We start from the raw sequence: 18,250 nt of genomic DNA, 5'->3' as shown, positions 1-18,250 counted from the left end.
CTCTCTCTCTCTCTCTCTCTCTCTCTCTCTCTCTGATTCCTGTTCTGTAGACAGAAAATCCCTGGAACAGCAAACCACGAGGGGCCTGTCCCAACCGGTCCATGAGACGCCCTTGCACTGAGCTGCTCAAGTACCTCACCTCTAGTGACGAGGCCTTCCAGACCAAAGCCAGGGAAGCCAAGAGCACCTGGACAGGTTGCGGCAAGGACAGAGGAGGGGCTTGCACCTCTTCCTGCTCATCTTCTTCCTCTCCGTCGTCCTCGTCCACCTCCTCTTTCTCATCCCTGTCGTCCTGCTCCTCTTCCACCGCCTCCAAAAAGAAGACATCCTCTGCCTCCCCATCATCACAGCAGCAACAACAACAGCAGCAACAGCAGCAGCAACAGCAGCAACAGCAGCTGGCATTGCAGGCCCAGCGAGGTGAGAGCCAGGCAGCCAGCACGTGTAGTGTGGCTGGTGAGGGGGCGGGAAAGTGGCGGCGGTGTACTCAAGGGGAGCAATCCGCCCCCGTTGTGCTGTCCCGTGGAGGCGGCTGTGGCCATGCTTGCTCCGGCGAAGAGGGGAGGCTGCCAGGCCTGCAGCCAGCTGTTGACCCAGGCAGCCTGGCCGCTGCCCGCTTTATTAGGTACATGCACTCTTACTCTCTCCCGCCTAGAGAGACGGGTCATGCAGGCAGCTGTGGTCATTGCCTTGAGGCAGGCGGCTTGGCTGAGGCTGGCCATGCTAATAGGCACATCACTGTGACCATTAGGAAAAGGAGGCAAGAGCTAGAGCATCCCATGCTCAGTCAAATGCTCACCTCCAGGCCCAGGCCAGCCCGTTATCGGGCTCACCTGCAGTTGCCCAGTGTACCCCAAAATAAAAGGCGAGACTTACCTGACTTGGCTCCTAGAGTTCAAAAGAGCCATGGACACTTAGAACAAGCTAGTCGTGAGCACGCTAGAAAGACACCTAGCTTACACAAACAAACATTTAGTGTGGCCGACCAGAGTGATCTTGAGTGTTCAACAGAGCTTAAATTAGACCTAGAGAGCTGGTTAAACATGACAGAACAGATAACAGGAGAAAGCTTGCATGATCTGGTGGGCCAAGCCGGGGAGGATGTTTTTGAATATGTCATAGGCAGCCCCATGTCATTCTCACAGGGCCTGCCAAGCCCCTTGTTCCCAGACTCTTTAGTTCCAGAGCACACGCCCTCCGACTCACAAAAACAGGCACTCTGCAGGCACCTTGACGACCAAGTCCCACCAATGTTAGGTAATCATTGCTGCATCCCTGCCCTCTCTCCTTTGCCTCTTCTCCTTTAACTGCTTCCCAGTTTGACCACACACTAACCACAGCGCTAACACAAACCTAACATTTTACTTGGGAGCAAAAACAGAAGCAGCCCGCCACACCATTCCCTCCAAAAGATAAACCTCTGAATTGGCACAAACCTTTGTCTGTAGATTAATTACAAATGAAAGACGTGGTATGCCTGTAATACTTTGAACTATCACATGCCCAATTTCAAACTCAGTTATGTGCTGAAAAGCTTCTTTGTCAGGCTGCCGTAATATAGCTGTCTAACTGAGAGATACTCCCTAGCTGCAGTTGGAGACGGTCGCAGCCTCAGGCAACTGCACACGCTTCCTTGACTCTTCTTTCTTCCTCTGCTTTGGTTTCAATTGCATGCAAAACATCCTCTTGTTAGACATAATTTTAGCAGTATAAAACATTTGTGCCATTCTTTTTCATGTCATAGTCTGTTTTATGTTTTCTACTCATTCTGACTGTTGGAATGTGGTGGACCTTGTATGATGGGCTGGGAAACTGAACACATGCCATCACTCCATCCTGCCTCACAAAGTATGCAGTCAGATAAAAGACAAAAAAAACGATGGGGTCAAGTTAATCCAACTATTGGTTTTTCTAAAAATGTTTGGCTCGTGAGTCATCTAGCCTTTAAGTGCAGGGTTGGATTTGCAACATCACTGCTGTCACTGATTGAGTCTAAGATATTTAGTTGTAGATGTGGACCTGAAATATTTTGGGCACAGTGTGAACTAGTAAATTAATTATCCATGCTCCTTTGTGTTCTGCAGCCAAACCAACCATCTTGCCACTTCCTTTGACCCCAGAGTCTCCAAAGTAAGTGAGAGAGTTTTTACACAACTTTTGTAGAGCAGACACAATCTGAACTTAAAAAAAAACAAAAACAAAACAAAAACAAAACAAAACAAAGATGAGGCATTTTGTTAATTTCATTTCCATTTGTAAGCTCACACAAACACTTTCAACACTCCATTCCTGCTCTCATACATTTTTCCCCTTTGTGTTGCAGTGACCACAAGGGATCTCCGTTTGAGAACAAAACCATTGAACGCACATTGAGTGTGGAGATCTGTGGAACCCCAGGTAAACAAACACACGTCATAACCAAGAAAATAAAATGAAAGTTGTACCAAAGACAAAAATCCTATGTTTTTTCAAATGTTCCCTCTTCCCTCCATTTGGTATTTTATTTTATTTTATTTTATTTTATTTTATTTTATTTTATTTTATTTTATTTTATTTTATTTTATTTTATTTTATTTTATTTTATTTTATTTTATTTTATTTTATTTTATTTATGTTTTATTATTCACTTGTAAAGATATAAATGTATTTGGCAGAGAGCAAACTCTCCAACAAGCTTCCTTTGATAGTTTAATTAAAGCAAAGAGTTCAAGGTGAACTGATGGAACATGGTCAGAATTTTACACAGTCCTCCATTGATTATTTTTCTATTCATTGTGTGGTTTATTGGAAAGTTTCACTCTTCCCTTTTGAAGAGTTGGTATTCTCTCTTTTTCATTTAGACTCTAATACTTTTTGACTGGGCAGCTCACTGCTTCAGTACATCAGGAATAAATTGTTGTGGCATTATTTTTGTTTTAATTGGATTTGGCATGCAATTTGGTTTTGCCGATGTTATCAGAATCTTTTTTTCAGAGAGTCTGGCAATTTGATTAGGGACATTAAGGTAATTTCCTCTGTTAATTCTGCCATTTATAATTGAGCCAAATCATTTCTTATGCAATTTAAATATGCACAGTCAAACCAAAATGTATTCAGAAACCTTCAACATTTTTATTCACAGTTTATTCGCTATAATTTAGAAAATAGTAGTAAAATATGACAAGAACTCAGAGTTAAATAGTGTCAGAACAAATTCATTTTGATAATGTCAGATAACTTTGATAGAAAGGTATAGAATGGATTACAATCAACCAATCAGCTGTCAGCTGTTAAATTAAAATTATAGCAATTTAGGTCAACCAATTGCCAAGCTATGCTTCGTTTTGTTCAGTCTGTTCCGTAAAACGTTGTAGTAGCAATTAAATAAAAAACATTTAGGCAAAAGATGGTCAGGTCAAAGTGTCTGAATAATTTTGGTCCTAAATTTGTATCAATGTACTGGTAGTATAATGTATGAAAAATTATTGGGCCTAATATGTCACAGTTTACTTTATTTTGCTATCCTTACTTACATAAATGAACCATAGCGTCCTGCACCCACTAGTAAAAAAAATTACATCTGGTGTCTGAAACATTTAATTTTTTGTTTATACAAATATATATATATATATATATATATATATATATATATATATATATATATATATATATATATATATATATATAAATTTGACTTTTGGTCAACACCAATGTGTAAAAAAAAATATATATATACATACTTTTTTTTTTTACACATTGGTGTTGACCAAAAGTAATTATACCCAGACGAGGTTTATGTCAGCTGGGGCTGAAACACAACTCTTCAGCAGTTCTCCCCTTTCTCACTTTCTTTCTCTCAGCATAAATCATGCAGGTAATTATTTCTGTATCCCCCATGCAGAGATTAATCATTCCAGGTCAATAAAAACAAAATGGCTGCCCTTTTCCTCTCAAAATGTGTCATGGTGAATGGGCAATTTGGTATTCACTACAAGGTAATGGCTCTCAGTGTACAGATTTGACCTAGCCGGAGGGTACAATGTAACTATGTTTGGTGTATTTGCTCAAATGTGGATTATGTCATAAATGTTTAGAGAAAATACACATTTTGAGGAATTTTGTCACTTCTGGAAGCCATTGTGTTCTTCTTTCCATGTATTAAAATGTGTTAGCTTTAAGATTAAAGAGTCATTTGAGGTCACCTTTACACCCTTATGCAAAGCTAAAGGGTTAATTTATCTCTGTATCTAATGCACAAGCTTCTGCCTACTAACCTGAGGAAAACTCCAACACTGTTTAGTAAAAAACTCAGGATTTGGGATTCAGTACTTATTTAAAAACAGCTATGTTGAGGGAAAGTGCTTTGAAGTTCTCTGATGAGGATACGTTTACATTCTCCTAGTGTCTGCTATCTTAAAGACTACCCTAAGACCTTCATTCTCATGTGTGTTTACTGATGATCATACCATATTATCTGATTTCAAGTCAGTGTAAAGCTGGATGAGACGCTGAAGTCATAAAATGCATTTCCATTCCAGGGTTTGTGTCATCATGACAGGTTTGTGTCATAAGCCATATTTATGGAGCGGTTGAATTAAAAAATGGCCAGGTGTTTCACAGCAGAGCAAAACACCTTGACACCTGCGGAATAGCCAGCGCTATGAAAGTGCCAGATTTAATACCATTCCCTAATCCCCATTCCTCTAATAGATTAACTTAAGCAGGGGTTCCTTTAATTATGGTATCATATGACACCCAGGTCAGTCTGTGTTACGCTCCTTGTGTGGCATTTTAAGATTACCACGGGGATCAGTTCTGTAAGCTTTAAGTAATAATTCGTTCAGAGGTCCCTGCGTAATTCACACCCTGCCAGAAACAGTTGAGAGAACCCACCGGTATATGATTAGTGTTTGTATCTGTGTGCATTCATCATGGCTGCCTTGAACTGAACAGCACATATTTATGTAATGCTATGTAATGTAATTTATGTAATGTAATGTAAAGGCGATAATGGTCCTTGGTTTATGACCCTTCGTGCATTGTTTTGCCCAGATGGTGTTTGATTGGTGCAGCAGAAGTTACTTTGGCAGTGCATGCTTTCTTTTCATAGCTCATTGCATTGGCATAATGATAAATTTAGTCAAGGCCACTGTTGTTTTGTATGCCGAATCAGGCTCGTGACGGCTGCAGTACTGTATCCATTTAATTTAGTGATTGACATTGACAGATGAAGAAAGAAAAGGAGATTTTTTTATATACTTTTTTAATAACTCTTTCAGGATATGGTTGTAAATGGCTGTAGTTTGATGCATCAAAATAAGTAATGTATAGAAAGGTCATAATAGGTGTATGAAGCAGGAAAACAGACATAAGGAGAGATGTTGAAATAGAAAGAGAGAGGGAGAAGTAGAGAAAAATAAAGAGGAACTACCTCCGGTTGTTTGTGCAAGTGCATTATCCATGCCATAAAGCAACACATCTCAAGACTTCCCATATAAATGCCATCTGTTGGCACATAAATCTGTCAAGATGGCTGGGGTTCATGAGGAGAAAAGGTGGCAAAGATGAAGAGAATGATAACACAGCGCCTGCATCACTGTGCTTTCATCAGAGTCCCAGGAGTGTGGCATTCATGCATCTGTCGAAAGCACCAGTGTTATTATAAGATCTGACTCTATACTTCCTAATGAATTAGGATTGTTTACGGTCTAGAGGAAGTTTAATTGAGTAGCACAGTAGCACTGTCTGTATCACAGTGCAATCTGAGGTCACATTAATCTGTCAGGGTTGTAATAAAATGCAGATGAGGATTAGGTCTAAATGAAAGGGGATATTTTAATCAGGCTCAAGTGTATGCTCGTTCAGTCACTTAGAGACAGACCAAGCACTGTTAAGGAACGTGAGGGATCTCATTTGGTAAATCTTTTGTCTCTTCTTCCCTCCAGGTCTGACACCACCTACCACGCCTCCTCACAAAGCCAGTCAAGAGAACCCTTTCAAACTATCACTCAAAAACAAGCTTTCTTCATGCTCTCCCTCAGCCCTGACAAGCAAAAGGCCCAGGCTGAGCAATGGGGGCTCTTACCCTCAGCCAACCAGCGGCTCTATTCGGAAGGGCCCAGAGCAGACTGAGCTCTATGCCCAGCTGAGCAAGGCATCCTCTACAATGCCCCTAGGGGGCTTGGAGGAGCGTCGGGGCAAGCGGCCCATGCCCCGCGTCTTTGGCGATCATGACTATTGTCAGTCTACAAGCACAAAACGAGACAGCACCACCACAGCTACAGCAGCAACTGGGCCAACGGAGGGCCGGCATGTGGAATGTAAAGACTCGAACATGCCAACCTCCTCTACTTCTACATCATCATTGTCTTCCGCCTCCCCTTTGTCTTCCTCTCTGGCCAGGCAGCTTCAGGGCCTTTTCCCCACTGCTCAGGAGGCTTGTCCGGACACAGATACTTACGGACAGGACCACAAGTCCACTTCGGGCTCCAAAATGTCAGTGGATTGCAGTTCTGCTGGCAGGAAACTACTTAGGGACCAGGAGATCCGGGAAGAGCTCAACAAGCACTTTGGAAAGCCCCAGCAAGCCTTCTATAGCGGGGTAGTGGGAGAGCACAGGGGCAACCGGCCACTAGAGGACAGTGACTCTGGCGACGAGTACCCCGGTCTTCTCTGTGACTTCATGCCGGGCCTGCCTGACTTTGAGGACCTGGAAGTAGGCCGGGAGCGCCTGCTCTACTTGGGGGAAGGTTCTCCACTTGAGCTGCTCCTCGAAGGGACGCCCTCCAGCTCCCCTTCCAGCAGTTCATTCTCCTGGAGCTCTCTCTCACCTCCTTCCACTCAGCTCTCCCCACAGCACCTCCGCTGGCCACGCTCCATCTCTCGTTCCCGTTCCTCACCTCACCACAGATGCAGATCCCTCTCCAGGTCTCCATACTCCCGCTCTGGGTCTCCAGACAGCCGTTCTCCCTCTTGGTAAGTTCTGGTGTGAGCCTACCGCCTGTCTCAGAAACACGTTTACCTAGAAATCTTTTTGGACAAAAATCCATGTGTCAGCAGGAGGGGCTGTAAAAAAGGTAAACATCTTTCTGTGGCTGTCATTGCGATAAAGTGCCAGTCTGGGTCTCACAGCATGGACACTGAAGTCATTCCGGCTGATTTTGCACAACCAGAAAAAAAAAATTATATACAGTAAACAATAAGCACTGGCTTGAGAGACACAGGATAAAATGAGCTTGGAAGATAAACAGTCTCTTAGATGGTAAATTGCTCATCTACACACTTGCAACATCCTTTCTGTTACACCAAACGAGCCATTCCAAACCTGAGTACAGACATTCGCTCACCATTATACACTGACTTTTCATAAATTGCAGAAACGCATTCAAAGGAGTTTTGAAGCTTCATTTATATATAATTTTTATTTTTTTATTTTTTTACTGTTTTTATCACTTATCATTCGGAAGCAGTATGGATGACAAATAGAGTCCAGCAGAGTCATTTATTGGGCAAACAAGCATGTGTCATTTGAGGAACTTGGGAGACTTATGGAAGTATCACATTGTTTCCTCAATGGGCCTTCATCCCTTTAGCTTGAATTTTAGATTCATTTCTCTCCAGCACTCTTTGATGAGGCTCTGCTGTTTTTAGTAGCAGCTGTTGTTTTTCTTGAGAGCGTTGCCCGCTCCATCGCCGTGAGATGAAAGAAATGCCCACTAAGTGATGTCCTGGACACTTTAAAGTGGGTTACATCCAGGTATCATGACAGCAAGACAATTTTTACAGTGCCGCCTTATATGTTTAGTAACACATGATAAAGTGATTGTACTGATAACGTTTTTTTCCCCCTTTTTAAAATGTCTTTACATGCTCTCTAAACGTCTAACAGGCTATATATCTAAACTTTGTCCCATCGGCATTGTTTTTCAGAGTTCCTTCTTTATTTTCCTTTTTATTCCCTTTTTATTGCGCATGTCTGTTATTTAAAGTTATATATTTAACTTGCTGATGATCCTTCTTTAAGTAAAGAAAGTGTTCAGTTGAAGACTAAAATACTAAAAGTTTATTTTTTTATAAGTTATTTTTTTTTCTTCTTCTCCTTATACACAGGTCTCCTCGCAATATGGACGATAGCACTTTTATTCCCAGGATTTATAAAAGCCCTCAGTCCCAGACTCATTCTATTTTTGGTCGGAGACCCAGGTAAGTGCTTGTGCATGACAAATGATTTTCTATTTTTTTTACTCTTTAATATACTGTGTACAAACGTATGATGCGACACTAGAATTTTTTTAATATATGCTGATATTAAGGACCTGTATATGAGACAGACTTAAATAAGTGCTACAGGATAATATACTGTGTCTGCAATACTTTCAGAGTCTGTCTTTATGCAAAGGAAGCAAGTGACTTGCTGACTCTGTCTAATTGATGTGAGGAGTTATCATGATACATCATTTCAAGGCCTTAACTTTTCAAACTTTTACAATAAAGCTTTCGTTGGCAAGAGCAGCTTACATTAGGGACCCACTACTTCCCAGCTACACCTTTTCCCTGATGATGCTTTAGTCCGCTCATATTGCGCTTTTACACCATGTTGCCTTTGTTGCAAATGGCTGTAGAAAAAAGTTGCACTTTTTGGACGTAAAGTTCAAACTAAGCAAAAAGTAATGGCATGTGAAGTTGTGCTGACAGACACAGCTGCCAAATTTCTGCCATATTCCCTTAAGAGTCCCGCCATTGGGAGCTGTAACCTTTCGCGATGTAATGAGACGTCTTATTAATGTGTTTGTTTGTCTTCCAAGCTAAGAAGAATAGAAAGCAGTCTGCTCTGAGCTAGCTGATTCCCAAGGCCACTTGAGCAAAACAGCAAACAATACATCTATGTACTCAGAGAAAAAAAAAAATGCTTAGGGGTTGCTCTTTCACAGCTCAGAAGACTTAATTGAGTTCTCAGTTATATTTCATTTAGGTTTCTTCAACAGTTCCTTTGAAAAAATCTAAACAGTAGACCTAACAAAAAAAAATTGGATCGCTTTTGGTCCTTGAAAGATATGACAAGACATTTTAAGTTCTCTTTTATTTGCAGAATTGGTGTTTGTGACATTTTTGAAATATTTTCTAAACAAGGAGACACTTGACAGAGAGGGACTTTTTTTTTTGAAAAATGTGGATCCACTTTATATTGAATGTCCTTAACTACTATGTACTAACTTATTTAAATTAGTCATTACAATGTACTTATTGTGTACATACATGATTTTACATTGTACTTACATTTAAAAAAATTACCTGGATTTAATTACATGTGTGATTAATTTCTGTAGTTACATTTATAATTACACTTTCCATACACCTAACCCTACCCTTCTACTTACCCATATCCCATATTTGGGTATCCCACCTCAATATGAGCAAGTGTTTTGCAATACAATATTTACACAATAAGTACATTGTATGTATTTGTTGATGTAAGTACATAGTAGTTAAGGCCACTTGATATAAAGTGGGGCCTTGTTTCTTGTTGTTCTGTGTTTGGAGAGTTTTTATTTTATTTTATGGAATTTTTTGTCTTTTTTTCAACGGCAGGTATGACAGCTACGAGGAATACCAGCATGAGCGTCTGAAGCAAGAAGAGTTTCGACGCGACTATGAGAAAAGGGAATATGAGAGGGCCGAGCAGAGGGAGAGACAACGGCAAAAAGCAATAGTAAATATACCCACTTTAGTATTTAATTACATTATTGTATGCTTTTTCAACTATGGATATATTTATGTCCCTGGGGTTGTTTTTTTTATTAAGACCTACATATTTAAAATGTTAAATAAAGAGCATATAAAACTCTCTTGGAAACTTGGAAATCTCATAATTTACTTTGCTTCCTTTTCATAGATGTTTTGACCCAGACTCTTAATCAAAATTCATCATACACATAGGAATTTAAAAACATTGATAAGACCTTTTAGATTGAAACATGATAAGGCGTGAAATAATAATATTTAAAAAATAAAATTTTGGACATCCTAAGTGGACAATACAAAATATTGAGTGTGCGTTAAAAGAGTGTTGACTTTCTAAAAGCCCACAGGGCCAGACATGCCCATAGTTGACGAAAACCCTACTATGCTTGGAGGTGTTTTTCAGTTGTGGTCTCTCTCCTGCTGGCAGGAATCGTACATTAGCACAGACGTTATCCTTCTCTCAGGCTTTCTCTGTCTCCATCACTGTGTATGCCTACAGAAAGCTCGAAGCACACAGCCAACCCAGCGCTCTCTCTCTCTCTCTCTCTCTCTCTCTCTCTCTCTCTCTCTCTCTCTCTCTCTCTCTCTCTCTCTCTCTCTCTCTCTCTCTCTCTCTCTCTCTCTCTCTCTCTCTCTCTCTCTCTCAAAAAGTGAACTCATGCAAAGATGGCACTCTGAATCATTCAGGCTACACGCGTTTCCTCTTTATCTCCCAGTTGTGTATTTTTAACATTTCTGTGGCGTTTCCGAATGGTGCCGGATTCTATTAATCACACCATGGGCTAAATGCTTTCGACCAGACAATCGAGAGAAAATAAGATTGCCCAAATCAAAGGTATGTTAATATGTGGGCTCAAAATGAGCAGTTTAATTTCTAACACTTACACATTTGAAATGCAGTTCTCTGAGATGAAATATCAGTTTTGTTCTCTCTCGCTGTGCCTGACCAGACTGTGAAATGAGACGGCTTTCCAACTCAGTTCACTGATAAATGCACACGTCAAATAATGCACGCATGACTCGGCCCTGGCGTACGTTTTTTTTCCCCTTTCTTTTTTTTTCCTTTTTTTCTCTTTTTTCTTCGTGTTCCGCGGTAGCGAGACAATTACTAGCGGCGGCGGCTGAGCTGTCAGAAGAGGTTTTGGGGGGGCAAAGGATGTGAGAGCTTCATATGAAGCGCTAGTCTCAGGGTGTCATCTTTAAAACCTCACCGCATTTATCAGCTGTCAGCAACAAAACCACCAATTCAGCAAACACTTTTGTCTCCTATTGTACATGACGAAAGCGTGAGGGGAGCTTCAGAGGAAATGCAAAAAAGAAACACCCCTCCCAGGTGTTCTAGCTAATTTGTAGGTTTTTGTTGTAGCTGTCGATGTCTTGGTGACACGGTGACATCATGTACACAGGTGAATTATGACTCTGTTGTGGGGCAATAGATATGAATCATAATTTTATGTATGACTTACAAGTAACCTCAGGTTATTGTTGAGGATCATAAGTATATTTTGTCACACATAATGGCAGGTACATGAACATATGAATAAGTAATGCCACGTAATAAGGCCTGAGGCTTGTGCTTTGTCTCAAGATTAGCAAACTAAATTAAATACCACCTTTTTATATATTCAGCCTGGTGGGGTCTTTACGTTTTCTCAATCTATGTGTTCTTTTGCTTCAATGAATAATGGAACAAAGTGATATTAGCCTCTAGCTAAAATTGATGATAAACTTGACTGTACATCACTTGATTTTATATTTTAATGCGACAAGTTACTTGGCAACTGTAAACACCCTACATTTATCTTATTTGGATAAAAAGAACTGATTAAATGTTTTGTTTATCACAATGCTGTAGCTTAGTATATCGCATCATTCATCTGTGAGTAGGGCTGGGCAGTATATCAAATATTCACTTTATATTCATGTTGTCGGCGGTATAAAATATTTAACATCGTGAATATGACAATGGGCCGTGTGATTAATCGAATTTTAGTTTTGACTTCATTATGAAAACACAATAATCCAGATAAAAGAATAATGTGCCGTATTCCCATACAGTGGTACGCTTTCGCTCGTCCTTAAAACCCCAAATCAATCAAATTATATAATGTGACTTTGGTAAAATGCAGTCTTGATAATCAAGACAATGATGCATGATATTAAATCAATAAAATGCAGGGACGTGCTTGATATTAAAAAAAAAGTTATTAAAGCATGAAGGAGAACTTACACTGTTCCCCAGGTGGCTTTCTTTATATATAGATGGGTATTTATATAAGCATTTTGAATCTGCTCTGCAAAGATGGCTGAAATGAAAGCTACTCTTCAAACAATGTTACAACAAAAAACATAAATATCAAGATACATATTGAATAGATTTCAAAAAGACTGAAAGATATTGAGATATATTTTTTTTAGCTGTATCGCCAAGCTCTGCTTGTAAACACAGTAGACGGTAAAAGATTAATGAAAGTAATCAACATGCAAGTATAACAAATTCTGCACATACTGTATAAAAAATTTGGACTCCACTTTTTCATCCAAAACACGCTTATAAAGCAACCAATAATTGCAGTTACTAAAAATGTACTTTAAAATCAACAGAATCCAATAGTTATATTTTATACACATACATATATGGATAGTCCACAGTGATATGCTAGACCACTCAGCTGATCTACACATTAAGGTAGAGACTAACTCTTTCAGTTTCAGATTGTTCACACAAATACACACACACACACACAGGAGTGAAAAAGATAAAGGAGAGTCCTCCAGCTATTTTCTCCAGACGGTTCTTGGCTTTCCCACAGTGGTGGATGTTAATTACAGTCATGGGGTGAGGTTGAGAAAAGTCAAGGAGAGGGGGAAGAGGAAAAAAGAAAAGCAGAAGCACTATGTTAGACTAATCTCTTCTCTCTCGTTCCCTTTATGACCAGGAGGAGAGGCGAGTGGTGTATGTGGGACGTCTCCGTGCCGACAGCACACGCACGGAGCTCAAACGCCGCTTTGAAGTCTTCGGCGAGATTGAGGAGTGCGCAGTCAACTTGAGACATGACGGGTAAGACCGTGGGCCTGTGTCTGTGTGTTTTTCCGGATTGTATGTGTCTCGAATGGTTAAAAAGAGTCAATATTTTCCTTCAGCATAAAAGGAATCTTCTAAATCTAGTTAATGATGTACTCGTGGCCATTGGACGGCGATTAGGAGAGCAGACTTAACTGCCTCTCATTGCGCACGCAACATCTGTCACAGGCAGCACAGGCGTGTTTGAATACAAATAGGATTATACTGCAACAAAAAGCGAGAAGCCGCATATTTACTGATTCCAATTTTGCATTTTGAATGGGGAATGAAAGACGAGTATGTATTTGCTGCGCTCTCGTCGACTGACGCATCATTTTCTATTTTCCACCCAGAGACAACTTTGGCTTCATCACCTACCGCTACACTTGTGATGCGCTCGCTGCCCTTGAGAATGGACATACCTTGCGCAGGTCGAACGAGCCTCACTTTGAGCTCTGCCTTGGTGGACAAAAGCAGTACAGTAAATCGAATTACACAGACTTAGGTAAGTACACAGCCTGGCTGCATCTGTGTGCAGCTGACTGGAGACACAACTAATCGCCCCCTTAATACAGAATGAAAAGAAACAATCAAGAAGAATTTTATTACATATTATATTATATTATATTGTATTGTATTGTATTGTATTATTATATTATATTATATTATATTATATTATATTATATTATATTATATTATATTATATTATATTATATTATATTATATTATATTATATTATATTATATTATATTATATTTGTGACCACAGGTTTGCACTTAATGGCTTAGAATGTGGAGAATCCACCAAGATTTAGAAATGTATATTTTTGCCTTTAGTCTCTCTATGCATAATAGGAATTCTCTATTCATTTCTGCTTTAAAGAGTGTACATGCTTTACATGTACATGTATTAGTGCCCTGGATGGTTTATGTGAAATGCTTAAAAAGTATGGAGAACAAGTAAAGTCAGCCTCCTTTTCCAAAGTAGGCTTCCTTCAACCTACAGAGGAGTAAGCCCGCAAAAAAAAAATTGATTAAATGAGAGGAAGAGCTCTGTCAGCGAGTGGCTGATTCATTAACAGCTTCATCTCCATCTGCTGTATTGTGTTTTATCATATTCTATGCCATGCTATTTGACTGACATTTTTTCGTTAGATGCACCAGTTAGACCAGCTTGGACCAACATGGGAATTCAATTCGTGCAATTTTGCGTACACTATTTTTATCATGTCTTTGTCTGTGTTGTCTTCACAGTTAAGTGAAATTTAAATTTCTGTTAATTGAAATAAATAGTAGCGTTAAAGTCAAAACAATATGTACACTCACCTAAAGGATTATTAGGAACACCTGTTCAATTTCTCATGAATGCAATTATCTAATCAACCAAATACATAGCAGTTGCTTCAATGCATTTAGGGTTGTGGTCCTGGTCATCTCCTGAACTCCAAACTGAATGGCAGAATGGAAAAGAAAGGTGATTTAAGCAATTTTGAGTGTGGCATGGTTGTTGGTGCCAGATGGACCGGTCTGAGTATTTCACAATCTGCTCAGTTACTGGGATTTTCACGCACAAAGAGTTTAAAAGAATGGTGTGAAAAGGAAAAAAAAATCCAGTATGTGGCAGTCCTGTGGGCAAAAATGCCTTGTTGATTCTAGAGGTCAGAGGAGAATGGGCTGACTTATTCAAGCTGATAGAAGAGCAACTTTGACTGAAATAACCACTTGTTACAACCGAGGTATGCAGCAAAGCATTTATGAAGCCACAACACAACCTTGAGGCAGATGGGCTACAACAGCAGAAGACCCCACTGGGTACCACTCATCCCCACTACAAATAGGAAAAAGAGGCTACAATTTGCATGACCTCATCAAAATTGGACAGTTGAAGACTGGAAAATGTTGTCTGGTTTGATGAGTCTCGATTTCTTTTGAGACATTCAGATGGTAGAGTCAGAATGTGGGGTAAACAGAATGAGAACATGGATCCATCATGCCTTGTTACCACTGTGCAGGCTGGTGGTGGTGGTGTAATGGTGTGGGGGATGTTTTCTTGGCACACTTTAGGCCCCTTAGTGCCAATTGGGCATTGTTTAAATGACATGGCCTACCTGATCATTGTTTCTGATGTCTATCCCTTTATGACCACCATGTACCCATCCTCTGATGGCTACTTCCAGCAGGATAATGCACCATGTCACAAAGCTTGAATCATTTGAAATTGGTTTCTTGAACATTACAATGAGTTCACTGTACTAAAATTGCCCACACAGTCAGCAGATCTCAACCCAATAGAGCATCTTTGGGATATGGTGGAACGGGAGCTTCGTGCCCTGGATGTGCATCTAACAAATCTCCATCAACTGCAAGATGCTATCATATCAATATGGGCCAACATTTCTAAAGAATGCTTTCAGCACCTTGTTGAATCAATGCCATTTAGAATTAAGGCAATTCTGAAGGCGAAAGGGGGTCAAACACAGTATTAGTATGGTGTTCCTATTAATCCTTTAGGTGGGTGTAAGTTTCATCGCTAGAGGGTGCTTATTGAAAACAGTAACAAAAGGTGTAGCTTTATGATGGCATGGAATCATGGGAGTCGTCGTCTTTGCCTCCACAGCCGATTGAAAGCAATCCGATGGGACTTAGGCAGAAATCATATTCATGGATAGGCCAATGTATTAAAAGTTAAATTATCGTTACTCTGGCATGAATCAGGCAAGGCTGAAAGCCTGGGATATTTGACATTGCTGATTTAATTATTCATATATGCCGCAGTTGACCACAGACGCTTCATTATTTATTCATATTTTTACGTTTAAGGTGTTATTAGACAGATGAGTTGCTCACCTGTCTAATAAAACACAATATTAAAACATCTTTAGTGTTTCCATTGTTTATATGGAAGTAAAAACAGAAATCGAGAGTAAGGCAGATAGGACGTCATTGACAGGCGACGCAATGAAACGGACCATTACACTGATTAAAAATTATGGATTTAAACATTATTGGAATCTTTTGAGAAAATGTTAGTACACAAGTCAACCAAATACACTATATTGGCAAAAGTTTTGGGAAGTCTGCCTTTACATGCACATTAACTTTAATGACATCCCATTCCTAATGTTCGGAGGTCTGTAACTATTGACTAGAAAGTTGGTGACATCTGCACACCGTGCGCCTCAGCATGCGCTGACCCCGCTCTGTAGCCTACGACTTAGAGGCTGAGTTCCTGTTTTTCCCAAATGCTTCCACTTTGTTATAATACCACTAACAGTGTACCCTGGAATATTTAGTAGTAAAGAAATTTCACAAATGGACTTATTGCACAGTTGGCAATCTATCACGGTACCACGCTTAAATTCTTTGAGCTCATGAGAGCGACCCATCCTTTCACAAATGTTTGTAGAAGCGTCTGAATGTCTAGTGCTTCGTTTTATACACCTGAGGTCATGGAAGTGATTGGAAAACCTGAATTAAATTATTTGTGTATCGGTGTCCCAATACTTCTGGCAACATAGTGTATATAACATTGTTCTAGTGGTTTTTGGATATTTTAATATCCACATATTGTGCCTTTAACTGAAATAAAATTCAATATATTAGATGAAAATTTTCAATCTAAAATGAAACTTCAAACTTAGAAATGTTACCTTGGCAACTAACTTTTTTTGTTTGATTTGAAGTACAAAATGACTAAAACCAAAACTGATGTCAAAAATAATGATATTATTTATTAACAATAATAATAATGCTAAATCTGAATATTTAAGCTAATAAAAGCAACAAAAGGTTGCTAGAATAAATAATTGTATTATCTCAATTGGACTTGACTAAATAAAGGATAAAAAGCACATGGAAAATTAATGAAACAGAAGTTAAATTAAAATCTAAAAAAAAGCAAAGTCAGAATATTAGTAATAGTCTATAAATTATACTAAAATAGCACTGGTTGTCTCTGTCCAATCCCCATGCATTTCTGTCTGTCTCTCTCATCCGTCACTCTCTTCCTCAAACAATACCCAAAGGCTTTTAGACAGCGTGCCTTCTTTTCATATGCATGCCCTCTGTCCAGGATTACCAAGGTGACAATCTAGATCAGATTTATGGATCTGTGAGTGACAAATTCCTTTGTAAAATGTTATGGGGCTTTTTTGTACCTGTGATGCCTATGATATGACTGTGGCTGTAATAGGCTATCATCTCCACCCAAAGGGGAAAGTGTCTTTTGGGGGATGGGATGAGATACAGTAGGAGGCAAAGGAATTGAATCCTAAGGGCAATGCCTTCACATGTTGGTGAAGGGGGAATTCTGCTCTGTGCAGCCAGGCAACGTGAGATCATTGCTTCCTGTTATAACAAGAAAAATGGGAGGCTGGAGAACGGCATGCACTTCAATATTTAGTCAATGCTCCACTCCACATTTACTTCCTGCAAAATGTGAGGTCAGGGACGTGTAATGGTCGGGATGTTGGGAAGATCCGTCTCAGTGGCGTTGATGGTGCTGCAGGTCAATGGAAAGGAACAAGAGCACTTTCCCTCGAATAATGAGGACATTACCATGTATTTCAAAGGCTCAGGGTAAGACCAAAGGTATTCAGATTGTGGACATAATACGCTCTCCAAAGGTGAGCGTGGAAGCTTTGGTTAAGGGCCATATAGCAGAGTCATTGTATTTGGGAATCTGAGCCCGCCTCAGGGCAGATGGATGAGTTGACCTTCATTTTCTTGAGGCCTTTCGCTAGGCACAGGGTCTTACGGCGAATGCAGGCTGAAGCGCAGCGACAGGTTCAGATGAAGAGGGAATGGGGGAAAAAAGAGCCAAGTGACTAGAATAATGCCACGCCACAATAGCCTGAGAACCTTACTCTCAATCTTCTGCCTTCCTCTTCCTCTTTCCTCCTTGTTTTCCGAGACACCGTCCATTAGTTCGAAGTAGAGCGCAGGGGCATTTTTCATCTTTCAAGGTGCGCTGCACGACGCCGTTCTCCCCTTAGCCATAGTATTAGATCACGACTGGCATCTCCTGCATGCCACGGTCATTCCCATTTCTCACGTGTTTCGACTTTGCCGCTGTTCGTATGAGGGCACCATTTGTGAAGCTGTCTGCCACTAGAGATAAGACAGTCGTATTTGTTATCCCGGCTGCAAATCAAAGTGTATGTCTAATGGCCGTCCGGATCTCATCTTCGGGAAGTTGCTCCTGACTGTTTAATAATTAAACTAGGCTGTTCAAGACAATGGACAAGTATATTACAGGAGAAGTCGAGACGGAGGCTTGGAAGACTGATTTGCTGCGTTTCAGATGGACAACCCCTGCATTTTAGTGTAAAATATACACGTTTTAAAGTTTAAACCACATGTGCCAAGTTTAAGCACTCTTTGTGTTCATGTTGGTTTCAAATGGTTTTGAACTTTCATGTTAGTCATATTTTTTTTTTTTTCAATACATATTGTTCACTCATATCAT

The 18,250-nt window shown here is 39.9% G+C and overlaps 1 protein-coding gene across 12 annotated transcripts in view; it reads left to right on the top strand.

Annotated features, from left to right (window-relative positions):
* The window catches only part of ppargc1a (peroxisome proliferator-activated receptor gamma, coactivator 1 alpha), a 47,429-nt gene that overhangs the window by 27,840 nt on the left and 1,339 nt on the right, over window positions 1-18,250 (top strand). For 5 of the 12 annotated variants that reach the window (XM_067420596.1, XM_067420692.1, XM_067420612.1 and 2 more), the window contains exons 5-11: window positions 51-625; window positions 2,324-2,397; window positions 5,925-6,954; window positions 8,089-8,181; window positions 9,568-9,689; window positions 12,655-12,781; window positions 13,138-13,289. In XM_067420596.1, coding sequence (XP_067276697.1) covers window positions 51-625; window positions 2,324-2,397; window positions 5,925-6,954; window positions 8,089-8,181; window positions 9,568-9,689; window positions 12,655-12,781; window positions 13,138-13,289 — 2,173 coding nt within the window. Of the gene's footprint in view, window positions 1-50; window positions 1,258-2,084; window positions 2,131-2,323; window positions 2,398-5,924; window positions 6,955-8,088; window positions 8,182-9,567; window positions 9,690-12,654; window positions 12,782-13,137; window positions 13,290-18,250 lie in introns of all 12 variants that reach the window. The other 7 variants (XM_067421021.1, XM_067420946.1, XM_067420779.1 and 4 more) reach the window with 4 other exon arrangements.

Source organism: Pseudorasbora parva, chromosome 1 (assembly GCF_024679245.1).
Source record: "Pseudorasbora parva isolate DD20220531a chromosome 1, ASM2467924v1, whole genome shotgun sequence".
NCBI classification, from domain to species: domain Eukaryota; kingdom Metazoa; phylum Chordata; class Actinopteri; order Cypriniformes; family Gobionidae; genus Pseudorasbora; species Pseudorasbora parva.
The sequence above is the reverse complement of the archived record's forward strand: the minus strand, read 5'-3'. Positions and strand labels throughout refer to the sequence as shown.